The sequence below is a fragment of the Drosophila hydei genome, unplaced genomic scaffold (assembly GCF_003285905.1).
Source record: "Drosophila hydei strain 15085-1641.00,03,60 unplaced genomic scaffold, DhydRS2 tig00000349-arrow-arrow-pilon, whole genome shotgun sequence".
Classification (NCBI taxonomy): Eukaryota; Metazoa; Arthropoda; class Insecta; order Diptera; family Drosophilidae; genus Drosophila; species Drosophila hydei.
In genome coordinates, this window is record NW_022045714.1 from 307,878 (window position 1) to 320,718 (window position 12,841).

The following is a 12,841-nucleotide window of genomic DNA, read 5'->3' on the forward strand; positions in this document are numbered from 1 at the left end:
GATAAGACTGGTACGCAGCTCAATACATTAATTGAAATAATCATATGAATAACATAGCGTTTTAACATATAGAACAAATTACACATTTTTATCTCAAAAACGTAATAAAATGTTGTAATTATTTAAGTTATGGTTACCATACTATGAACAGCATACTAGTTAAATTATGTTAACTGGGAGCAGCTATGTTAAATGCATGACATTTTAGCTATGTGGCAACGCTTGCATTGCACTGGCAACGCTGCCGATATGTGCAAGTCGTATATACACAAAGAAAATTGATAAAAAAGTAAAATAAAAATTTAAAATAAAAATCATGAAATTCACGGCAAACAATTGCTAATGCACACCAAACAAATATCAACGCTAGCACCGAGCACAAAAACCAAACATACACATCGCACACACATACAGCAAACGCCAGCAAAATGGTAAGTGTCTAAGGCCAACCACTCCGATGAAAGTACCCAAAAAAAAAACTCAAGAGAAAAATAGTGAAAAAATGACGAAAAAATATGCAAAAAAAAAAATGTGAAAAATAGGCAAAAAAATGCATAAAAAGGGGAAGAGTCAACGAATTGGTTGTCCTAAATGTGCAATACATAATAGCGACAATATTAATGCAATGCGTCATCATCATCGTGCAGCATGCCGCATCGATGACGTCGGTGGAGGTGCTGCTAAATGAGTTCTACCAGCCGACGACGAGCAATGCACGTAAACGCGAGATTGAGACCAATTTGCTGGCATTCAAGTCACAGCCAGAGGCCTGGCAGCTGTGCTTGCGTGTTGCGACAGCCAGCAACAGCTTCACAGAGAATCAATTCCTATGGTTCTTCAGCACCTCAACATTGGAGCATACGATAACGCGTCGATGGACACAGCTGACAGCGGCCGATCGAACGTTGTTGAGGGAGACGCTGTGGCAGAGCTACGCACAGCTATTGGTGGTCACCGGAGCACGCCGGCATCGCGATACGCTAGCGCAGTTGATTGCTCTGCTTGGGAAAAGAGAATTTCCGGAACAGCATCCCAACTATATGCAGCATTGCATGGAGCTGACAAAGACAAGATTCTGTCTTGGCATCAATCTGTTGCGCGTCACCTCCGAGGAGGTGGTTAGCAATCGCGGCGACCTCACTAGTGAATGGAAGCAATACTTTCACTCGTGGTAAGCTCACAGCTCCACAAATATTTATCTATAAATTCTGTGTTAAATCTTGCATGTGACTTAATAATTGTTAAATGTCTATATATATATGTTTGCTCTGTGTAGCATTTCCATGTGTATACCCGATGTTTTGGACCTGCTCACCAAATATCTGTTAATCGCCGTTTGCCATATCAATGGCAAAGACATTCATACGACCATACCTAGCACATTCATGGATTACAGTCTGACCACAGCGCTGCCAAATGACAATCAATTAAGGTATGTTTTAATCAAGTTAAACCCTTAATCAGGGGCGCTTCGTCTATACTAATTTATCTGTTATCGATAGTCAACTGTTGATCGAGCAGATTTCTACAGCAATGAAAGTTAATTTTGAATACTTTTTTCTCTATACAAACAAAATTGCAAAGAAATATTAGATATCGATAACTTATTAATGTATAACATTTTCAATAGTTTCTAAAATATTTCCGATAGCATTAAGTTAGGAAATGCTTTCAGATAAGCCTAGCTTTATATGATGTCCAGTAACAAGTACTTAAACTGTCCATTTAGACCAATTTCCATTTAAATAGTTATCGATAGGCAACAGGTGTTTCGTTGATAATGATTAACAAAGGACAAAAGCTTTAAAAATTTAGTGCAAATTTGTATAATTATTGATTTTAATTACTTAATAACGCTTCTTAGACAAACTTAGTTATCGATAATAAATCGATAGTATTTTCAATAGTTTCTTCATATTTCTTAAAGCATTCGCTTAAAAATAGATTAGTATACAATTTGAACGATTTTTGTAGTTTCTTTTTAAAAATTAACTTGCTGAAAGTTATCGATAAGAATTGGAACTTAGCTTTTTGACTATGTAAAGCGCATATTTCAGATTTGATTTTGGTTAAGAACTCTCTTGACATAAGGGAATCACCATAATACACTTACATCTGGTTGTTATAGGTAAAATTATCTTTGAAACGTTATCGATAATTGCTTAAACCAAATTCCACAATTCAGCTTTGACTTTATTTGCCAGAAAGTAGGAGAAATTTTAGACTGGGTGTACTAAAAATTTGCCGATAAACGGGAGCTGTGCCGTATGCTTCTAATGTTCCAAGTTCTCACTGGCGTATCAGATTCACTTGATTCTTATTGGAATTGGACGAAACCCGCCACACAGCTGTGGCTTTTCTTTTATAAGAAATTGAATTTAAGAAGTTTAGACTATTAAAAAGTTTCCGGTTAAGTAAAGGAAATTCTGAATAATATGATTTATATAAGAGTGTGTTATGCTGACTAACATAACAAGTGGAAGACAATACGATTGAGAAATAGCCCTATTTGAAAGGCGTTTATTAACTTTTCGTGTTTTGCCTTTGGTTTTTCAGTTCCTCTGTGCTGGAGCTGCTGAGCTGTGTACAACACTTGGTCTCCTGGATACGCACCGATCTGATCTCTGAATATTTCCTAATGAGCATACTCGATTTATCGCAATGGCGGCAGGCGAACGAGAACATCTCGCTGGGCGCACTCTCAGTGCTGAATGAGCTGCTCTATCTGCAGAAGCCGCTGCCCTTTGCGTTCACGCTAATGAACGGAGTCAGCGGACTGCTGGAGCAGCACAATAGCGTTAAGCATCAAAGCGAAATGTATAGCGATAAGTTTCGCGAACTGTTGCGCTTGTATAGCACCAAATATGCGGGCAAAATGATGGAGGAGCCGGAAATGCTTGACTCATTTCTCGACCAGCTCTATCGCTGCACCACCAAATGTAAGTGAACATCGAACTCGGCCTCTCAACTTGTTTCCAATTTGAATCCTGTTTGCTGGTGACAGTGCATGGCGCTCTGGACTTTACCGAAAAACTGGATATCTGGACGCCTATCATCAAGGGCATTGGCCAGCAACCAGCACAATTGAGTGCTCACCATGGCGAGATTATGACGAAGCTGGTCGATGAGATAATGCGACGCACACAGTTCGAGATCAATAAGCCCGAACTGGAGCTACTCGACAACGAGCTTATGGAGGATGATGTGCGTAACTAAATCAAATATATTTAAGTCAGCTTCAGTTTGAATTGAATTGTGAATTGCATTGTAAATTGTGAATTGTCCATAATTTGTATTAACTTGCATATGCGGCTTTCGCAGACGCCCACAACGGAATGGCAACAGTTTCTGGACCAGTGCTTCGAGTGCTTGGCCCTGTTGGCGACCACGCGCGGCGCCCACATCGTCTTCGCTCAGGTCTTCGCCCACTGGTCGCGCCCCCAGACATATCTGTTGTCGCTGGAGCTGGCACTGGATCATGGCAGCGGTCGCTGCTATGAGGCGGCACGCAAATTGAAGCTCGCAAATGTTGGCGAAATCTTGAGAGACTTTGCAACTGTATGCCAAGCGGTGGTGCGGTTGGCTCCACTAATGGATACGGCACAGGCGTCAGCGGATGTGGTTGATGAGATGGAGAGGCAGTTGCATGTGCTCTCAGATCGTTTGCTGCAAACGTTGCAGCTGTTGGCTAGCAATCGAGTCGGCGGCAGCGACTCGGATAAGGCGAGCTTTCAAATGGACTTGGATAATCTGTAGGTTAGCCAGAGCCAGACTAATGGAATCCCTAATCATATATATCTATACCTTTTGTATTTTAATAGTTATGCACAAGTTCTACTGGCCATACGCAGCATCTTTCCGATGTCCAAGTCCCTGAACAGCGAACAGCTGCTGCATCGTTTGTTTGCCATATTGGGGAGCATATTTGCGGGCAACAACTCGCCATCGGCTGCCTCGCCCATTGTGCAGCAGGCGGCCAGCGAAGTGCTGCTCTTCATAGCGACTGTGATACGACCCAAATGCTTATTGGATATACCCGAAATCCAGAGTCTAATGCAGGCGGGACCACGCCTCGGCGGCCAATTGCCGCGCCAAGTCTGCATCAATGTGCACATCAGCTTGGTCAGCTATATGGTTATGCCGTGGAAGAACGTGCCCGAACAGCAACAGGATTATCCGCGCCGCCAGTGGATGCTGCGCGAATATATTGATGGATTGTCGAGAAATTTCCAGGAACTGGACCTACCAGCAGCCGGCGAAAGCAAAGTGGCTGCTACCACGCTCAGCCTGTTGGGCACGTTTACGGCGCTCATCGAGTACTTCAAGGCGACGGGTGCAACCGCCAAGGATATGCTCGCCAGCACCTTTAAGGTGAGCAAAAACAGCGGCGTGCTACAGCAAGGCAATAACAAGGGCAGCTAGAATACAGGACAAGCTTATGTATTTTAATATATGCCTGATAAGTCTGTAGAACTAAGTCGACTACTTTTGGCAAGTTGCTTTGCCACAGACTTGTCTCTGAGCCTAAAGTGTTTCATAGTTTTAACTATCCATCTATATAGTGTATATAGCATATATCTGAATGTGTCCTGAATCGAAGCATATAATGTTAATCTTAATCTTGATTGTTCCAGATTACTAGAATATTGTCAAAAGCGTATCTTTAACCAAAGCACGTTTGGCTCAAATAAGCCTCTCTCACTGTCTCTGCTTCGGTCCCTTTTAATTTGCCATTATTCACTGTATAGAATAGATCTTGCTACGTAATTAAGCTGCAGCTTCGAATCAAGAATTTATATATTTATAAACCTAAAAGCGCAGTCTATGAACTGCATGAATTGATTAAGCATTTGCCATAAGTTTTGTTTATTTAAAAGATTCAATAATCTCTCTCTCTCTCTCTCTCTCTCTCTCTCTCTCTCACACTCACTGTCTATCTCCATCTCCGTCTCTTTCACAGCCCATATTAAACAAAGCGCTGGTGATCTTCAATAGCTACGGTCTGAGCAGCATTGCGATGGCCATCACCGTCGCAGAGTTCAGTTTGAGCATGCTGCGCACGCTGCCCATCCATTTGGGCGCACAGTTCATAAAGGAGATGATAACGCTGTTCATCGATGTCAGCAGCAGGTATGTATATATATGCATACTATAGCTATCTCCTTTTAATTGGTGTCTCGTGCGTGTTTCAGGGAACAACTGACGCTGAGCCGCTTGGCTGTTATGGAGAAGGTGCTGCAGATGTTTCAATTGGTTGTCGAACAGCCGGGCAACGCTTCCTTATCGCTGATGCCCAGCATTTTGGGCTTTAGCACGCAGCATATACTTCCGCTGTTGCAGCAACAGAATGCAGCCACCGACAGCAGCGAGATAACCAGCCTGCTCTTTGCGCTCTTCGACAGGTGAGCTATTTCCTCTAGTGAGTGCTTCAGCTACTATAATCCCTGTCTACTTATCTCTGCAGCGTGCTCACCTGCAAATGGCAATTCTTCTATAAGAATCAGTTGAGCAATGGCCATGGCAATGGCCATGCTAATGGCCAGCAGCAAACAAACTTCAATTGCAGCGACAATCTGCATCCGGAACACTTTATGGCCATAATGAATGCGTATGGCCAGATGCTGGTCAGCGGCACAGATCCGAGCAATGTGCGCAGCGTGCTCGTATCAATGCAGAACGTGAACGAACGCAGCCGCCTCTATCAACGTGCCCTGTTCAAGGAACAGCTATTGGCCTCCTTTCAGCGAGCACTGCTCAATCTGCTGTTGAGCGGCGAAGGCGCTCTACACTTTGATCTGATTGCCCAGGCACTGTTCGCCATGGGCCAGGTGGATCGTCGCCAGCTGCTCGAGAGTTTCGTCAATGCAGCGCTGCCCGTTGCGCAAACAGCGCTCGAGGACATATGCCAGACAACTGTACGTTTGATCAGCTAACTATAAATAGCTCGGCTTTAGATAGAGCATTACGAATATACATTGTAAACTATCAAGATTAGTTGAGTTGTCTGCTTGAAATTTGTCATAGACTCTCTATGCAGTAGATATAGTTATCGCATCGGAACATACTGTACTGAACAGCTGTACAAATACCATCATCATCGCTGTTTTAATCATAACTCGAAGACTAAAAGAGCTAGATAGCTGCAGATTGCTATATGGAGGCTTGGACAGTAGATGTGTATAGGAAATAGTTTACTCTTTATATATCTCTTTGATAAGGCTTATATTACAGAGTACATATATGATAAGTTCAAACTGGATTGCTTGAAGAGCTAGGTAGACGCTAGATGGAAGCTTTTGGCTGTCAGGCTTTGTCCAAATCTTTGTATATAAAGAAGTTATTGTATCGTATGTTCGAATAGGAGGACTCACATACATCAAATTAGAAATGTAACTGCTTGTATAGTAAATAGCTTTTAGATAGACATAGGTAGATGGAGATGGAGATAGACTGATTCGGAAGACATAGAAGAATGGAAGAAATGATAAGATAACACCTAATATAAATGCTTATGGAGTAAATGCAGTCCTGAAATATATTTTGCAATTACTTTATAATATATAAAATAATGCTAGTTAAGTCTAAACTTCATCTAATAATACAATCTGTGTATGCCTTTCAGGACATTCCAACGTTTACGCAGAAACTGACGCAGCTCATGCAGGATGCACACTGTGCGCATCTAAATGAGACAACGTAGACAAGTGCGCCAAATGGAGACACACCAAGGAGCAAACACATTCACACCCGCACACTCATACAAACACGCGCGCGCACAGACACACACACAGCCTGTCCCTTTCAGTATCTTTTGTGCCTATTATTTTTTTGTTGTTTTGTATATAAGTATATATATATATATATATATATATAGTTATATATGTATATGCGATAACTGTTCTCACGTTAGCGTTGCCCCATGCTGTGTGTTCTATTAAGTATATAAGATATCTATGTATATCGATAACTATCGATATATTATGCAACTTCTGTGGTTTTATGTCCTCGAGAGAAATTCACAAACAATTTATAAAAGACAATTTTAGCTTGTAATGAAATTCCGTTAAAAAAAAACATATAGATGAAGATGAACTAATATATATATATATATATATTATATTAAAAATCTATGATAATTATTATAGTATAACGACATAATCACATGCTTCTGTGTCCAAAATTTTTAAACAAGAAAAAAGTCATATATGTATACTAGAATATATACAATACGCATCTATATATGTGTGTATACATACGTATATATATATATATATATATATATATATATATATATATATATATATATATATATATATATATATAGAATGAGTACATGAAATTAGCATTAATCCAAATACAAATCCAAATCGCGTTCACAATATTTAAATGCATTCATTTACCTAATTTATTATTTTCTATGTTTGTAAAGTCCATAAAGAGAATGAAAACGAAAACAAAATCAAAATCAAAATAGAAAAGGAAAATGCAGAGGAAAAGAAAAAAAAAACACGTTTTAACTTTAAGACCTCGACCTTTGCATTGCATTCAACTTCGCAGTGGAAACTGACGTAATATCATTTACTTTGCTTTTCTTTTTTATTTCCTTTATTTTTTAAATATATTTTCAAATGCATTTTTGTGTGTGAAATAAAAAATATCAAATTAAATAAACAAATGAAATTTTTTAAACTCTAGATAAAATATACACTAAAAATAGTATATCTAATTCAATTTATCGATAAAAATCGATATTTTCATTTGACTTTTACAGCACAACTTGAGCAACGTTTAGACTCATATTATAATAGAAGAAAAACTCTACATAGTAACGTCTGCAACTTTGGTATATAATCACATTATAATGCTAGCTCTAAGATCGTATAGCTAGAAGCGGAGTTACTTGAGAACATATTAGTTGAAATTTGGGTGGTTAGAATAACTTGTGCTCTCTCTCTGCGCATATGCTAATGTTAAATGTAATGTTCAAAAATATTCAATCCAGACATGATCTACATAGACCATAGACCCATTATATATACACATATAGAATCTAATTGGATTCCAATTGTTTCGCATAGCAAGAAACTACAAAAAAAAAACAAAAACAAAACAATTTGAACTTTGAAATGTTATTGTTTGCCCTAATGAAGCCTATTAATAGGCACTACAGATAGAATATATCTAATCTAATCTGAAGTGGGTCCAATTGAAGCGCAATAAATCAAACAAGAAACCAATTGGACGTGTGCTGTACAACAACAAAGCAAATCAAAGCATATTTCTAGGCTCAAGAGCTCAGATGGGTATGCAAAGAGCTGTAGATGGTAGCTGAGCTAAGCCAGTTCAAAGACGAAGAGACAGACAGAGAAAAGGAGAGAGAGACAGCGTGATAGAGAGGGGGCAGCGTAATAGGTTAACAACGGAGCAAGTCCTTTAAAGCGACAGCTTCCTCTGCATTGTTCCGCTTACATTGAAAACAAAAGCGAATAAACACACACACACACACACCCTCACACACACCATGATATATAGCTGAAAAATAAGCTGAAATTGAATTTGTATGAAAAGCGAAAGCAAAAATTCGTGAACAATAGCAGCAACAAATCATAATAAACAAGGAAATTTAGATGAACAAATAAATATCACCCACTTCCGTTGCAGGTAGATTTCTGCACAGGTAAGCGCTGCTTTGCATACGAGAGAGGAAGAGTGAGAGAGAAGATCTCAAACGCATCCTGCGGAAGTGTATGAAACTAGAGATGGAACGTGTTCGAACGTGTCCTTCAGGACACGCGACAATCGAATGTGGCATTGAAGAGCTGACACACAGCTACCCTGTACCCAAGTTACCCCCTAGTCTACTCTACATGCATACATCCCAATTAACTGTGGCTTACCTAAAATTATCGATCTTAACCTAACCTTACTGTACCTAACCTAACCTCACTTTTAATAGCTATTTGGCTATTAGAAGACCATCTCAAACAACTACGAATGCTTCCACATAAATACATTTACCTATAAAGTTTAGCACTCCAAGTTAGAGCTGTCGATATGTTATCGATATCTATCTAGACGCCAATTTTTTTTGTTTGAAATGTGTTTCTCATGTTAGTTAACCTCTCCTTCTGCTAGGTTCACATAAACTGTTTCATTTAGATATAATTTGTTCAAAATAACAATCGATACATTTATCGATTTGTTGTACTCTATGTATATTGAGTAGTCTCAAGATGGCACGTGTCCCACTGACAAGTGCTAAGTATTCAAGCAAATGAATTTAACTATTTCGACAGTATCTGGATTATCGATAACTTATCGACAGTCTACTAGCCGTATTTGTATATGGCTATAGATGGAACGCAGACAGGTTTGCTTTTTACTTTGCAGCTTGCCACGCTTCGGTGCTATAAATAAATAATTTGAGTTATCGATAGGGATCGATAACTTGTGGATTTACTCTTTGCTGTGGGCTGGTTTATGTCACATGCTAGACTTAGCTGTGGAAAAGTGGCTAGAAGTTTTAAGGAAAATTTGGTTGCTCTGAGGTAATCAATATCGATAACGATATTTATCGATACGATCATTTCTAATTGGATCACAGCTTTAGAAATTAAAGTAGCCTCTTATAGAAAAGAGTCAAGGAAAATCGATTGAGCTACAATTGCGACTAAAGCACGATTTGCGCTCATCGCTAGCAATAAACAAAGCAACGTTCGCCCCAACACGCGGTGTCTGCGATCACGTAGGCTGAGCAGAAAGCTGAAAGAGAAAGAGGAGAGCAAGACGAAAGGGAAAGACGAGGAAGCGGCGCTTACGACAAGTGTTAAAGCAAAAGTGGAAGCTCAGGCAGAGGCAGACGCAGAGGCCGCGGCTGAGTTGAGCGGGGCGGAGGGATCCGTCCACATTTGATTTGCAAATGGAGCGCATTGGGCATACGCTTAACTCGGCTAGTCGAAGGGTAGACTATAGACCGTATGGGTTCAAGTGGACAGGTCAGGCTGAGTGCGCATAGTCCATCTATCGATGGACGAGTATAACTAACCAATGCCGCCGAGGGACCACACACAGTTGAGCACTCACAGCGCAACCGAACAGTTGACAAGTGAGACTCAAAAAGCTAGAACGCGAAGCCAGGAAGCAATCGTAATCGTAAAGGAACGACAACAGCTGAAGGATGTCTGTGGAAACGGTGCAGGAGACGCTGCAACAGGCGGCGGCAAAGAGCGGCGGCTTCTCGCCCATATTGACGGGACTGCTGGGCACGATCATCGTGATGGCGCTCTATGAGTATTGGCATCGGAATACCAAGGAATATCGCATGGTCGCCAACATACCGTCGCCGCCGTCGCTACCGCTGATCGGCATGGCCCACTTGGCCGCCGGCTTGAGCAATGCGGAGATCCTTTCCGTTGGCCTCGGCTATCTGAACAAATACGGCGAGACGATGAAGGTTTGGCTGGGCAACGTGCTGCTCGTCTTCCTCACCAATCCCCACGACATCGAGTTGATATTGAGCGGACACCAGCACCTGACCAAGGCCGAGGAATATAGATACTTCAAGCCCTGGTTCGGCGATGGTCTCCTGATTAGCAACGGCCACCATTGGCGTCATCATCGCAAGATGATCGCGCCCACCTTCCACCAGAGCATCTTGAAGAGCTTCGTGCCCACCTTTGTCGAGCACTCGAAGGCCGTGTCCGCCCGCATGGCCAAGGAGGCGGGCAAGTCGTTCGACGTGCACGACTACATGTCGCAGACAACCGTCGACATCCTGCTGGCGACAGCGATGGGCGTCAAGAAGATGCCCGAGGGCAACAAGAGTTTCGAGTATGCCCAGGCCGTGGTCGACATGTGCGACATCATCCATACGCGTCAGGTGAAGCTGCTCTATCGCCTGGACTCCATCTACAAGTTTACGAAGCTGCGCGAGAAGGGCGATCGCATGATGGACATCATTCTGGGCATGACCCGCAAGGTGGTCAAGGATCGCAACGAGAACTATCAGCCGGAGTCGCAGGCCATCATCGAGGATATTTCCGAGCCGACACCCGCCAAGCAGGCGGCCGCCAACAGCAAGACGGAGGGACTGCGCGACGATCTCGACGACATCGATGAGAACGATGTGGGCGCCAAGCGCCGGCTGGCGTTGCTTGATGCGATGGTCGAGATGGCCAAGAATCCGGACGTCGAATGGAACGAGAAGGACATTATGGATGAGGTGAATACGATAATGTTCGAGGGGCACGACACGACGTCGGCCGGCTCCAGCTTTACGCTCTGCATGCTGGGCATACACAAGGACATCCAGGAGCGCGTCTTTGCCGAACAGAAGGCCATCTTCGGCGACAATATGCTGAGGGACTGCACTTTCGCCGACACCATGGAGATGAAGTATCTGGAGCGCGTCATACTGGAGACGCTGCGCATGTATCCACCAGTTCCATTGATCGCCAGGCGCCTGGATCACGATGTCAAGCTCGTGAGCGGACCATACACGGTGCCCAAGGGCACCACCGTCGTCCTGTTGCAATACTGTGTGCATCGTCGTCCCGACATCTATCCCAATCCCACCAAGTTCGATCCCGACAACTTCCTGCCGGAGCGCGCCGCCAACAGGCACTACTACAGCTTCATTCCGTTCAGCGCCGGACCGCGCAGCTGCGTGGGCCGCAAATACGCCATGTTGAAGCTGAAGGTCCTGCTCTCGACCATCTTGCGCAACTTCGTCGTGCACTCGACCGACACGGAGGCCGACTTCAAGCTCCAGGGCGACATCATCTTGAAGCTGGAGAACGGCTTCAACATCTCGCTCGAGCCACGCGTGTATCCGACAGCGGCGTAGACGCGAAACGACGATTGCTACGAATCCGATGAGACCCGACTTGCCACAGCTTCTATATCTATATAGCTGTTTATCCCAACCCCCCAACCACCGCAACCCCCGATACCACATCCAGCCGCAGAGTCAATGAGCTAAGCACAACTAAGCAAGGAAAAAGAAAAAAATCTTTCAAAAAAATCGAACTTTTTAGTTGAATATTTTAAATATTTTAATAGAGGAAGTCATATAATTTTTTTTTTTGGTGTCCCTATGTCTAACCATTATATATTCTTTTTTTTCATTCTATATTCAATTCTTTATATATTCTTTTTTTTATTTTAGTCTGTAATGCGATTTTTTTTTCTTTTTAATATTTATTAAGTCACATGGTTTATACGAAACCCAAAAATCATGAAAAATATATATCGAATACCGCAAAGGCAGTTAAAAGAGCTGCATAAAATATAATCGAAGTCATCTTCTTCTTACACGCAGAAACTCTGGATATGACCGATACAGCTCTAGAACATTTTAGAGAGATCCTTAAGCTTTTAAATTTGATTTTAACTGTTTACGGTTCACATGCTCTATAAACATGTAGCTAGAGTTCATATTACGATGTATCGCATCCGCTTTATATGCTCTGTAAACATGTACCGAATGCAGTCAACAGAATGTATCTCGGCCGATTCTCGGTCACATAGCTTATGCTGCCATTAAAATGTAGCTTAACCGATTCAAGTTGACTCAAGCTCACATAATGTAACATTACCGATTCGAGCTCAAACATGCATTTACTCTATATACCAAATCCATATTACCCATTTTAAGTGGATCGAGTTACGGTTTAAGTTTATATTTTCAAATAAATGCTACAAGCATGCTTCATACACAGCCACGTGCTGCCATCATTTTGCATAGTACCCGTTTTGAGTTCACCCGCTTCATGAGCTCTATACATGTATGTGAAACTAAAGCGATGTACCTAACCCGTTTCAAGCTCACATTCCATTTGTT

The 12,841-nt window shown here is 42.0% G+C and overlaps 2 protein-coding genes across 2 annotated transcripts; both read left to right on the forward strand.

The window, feature by feature from the left end:
• Nucleotides 1-213: 213 nt before the first annotated feature.
• On the forward strand, nt 214-6,824 carry LOC111591985 (exportin-6-A). Its single transcript, XM_023303938.2, has 11 exons — nt 214-431; nt 648-1,171; nt 1,277-1,432; nt 2,557-2,939; nt 3,005-3,204; nt 3,322-3,752; nt 3,822-4,371; nt 4,961-5,130; nt 5,193-5,402; nt 5,465-5,915; nt 6,623-6,824. Exons 1-11 carry the CDS (start codon nt 429-431, stop codon nt 6,698-6,700), a joined length of 3,156 nt encoding a protein of 1,051 aa, XP_023159706.1. The 5' UTR covers nt 214-428; the 3' UTR covers nt 6,701-6,824.
• Nucleotides 6,825-10,057: 3,233 nt separating this feature from the next.
• LOC111591973 (cytochrome P450 4g1) lies at nt 10,058-11,853 on the forward strand. The gene has a single exon (XM_023303920.2). It carries the CDS (start codon nt 10,178-10,180, stop codon nt 11,843-11,845), a length of 1,668 nt encoding a protein of 555 aa, XP_023159688.2. The 5' UTR covers nt 10,058-10,177; the 3' UTR covers nt 11,846-11,853.
• The last annotated feature ends 988 nt before the right edge of the window (nt 11,854-12,841 follow it).

Bases quoted from the DNA above. Each gene is read 5' to 3' on its own strand.
- LOC111591985 (XM_023303938.2), top strand. The intron at 1,433-2,556 runs GTATGTTTTAAT...TTGGTTTTTCAG, and splicing joins CCAAATGACAATCAATTAAG to TTCCTCTGTGCTGGAGCTGC. The intron at 3,205-3,321 runs GTGCGTAACTAA...CGGCTTTCGCAG, and splicing joins ACGAGCTTATGGAGGATGAT to ACGCCCACAACGGAATGGCA.
- LOC111591973 (XM_023303920.2), top strand. From the start codon at position 10,178: ATGTCTGTGGAAACGGTGCAGGAGACGCTGCAACAGGCGGCGGCAAAG.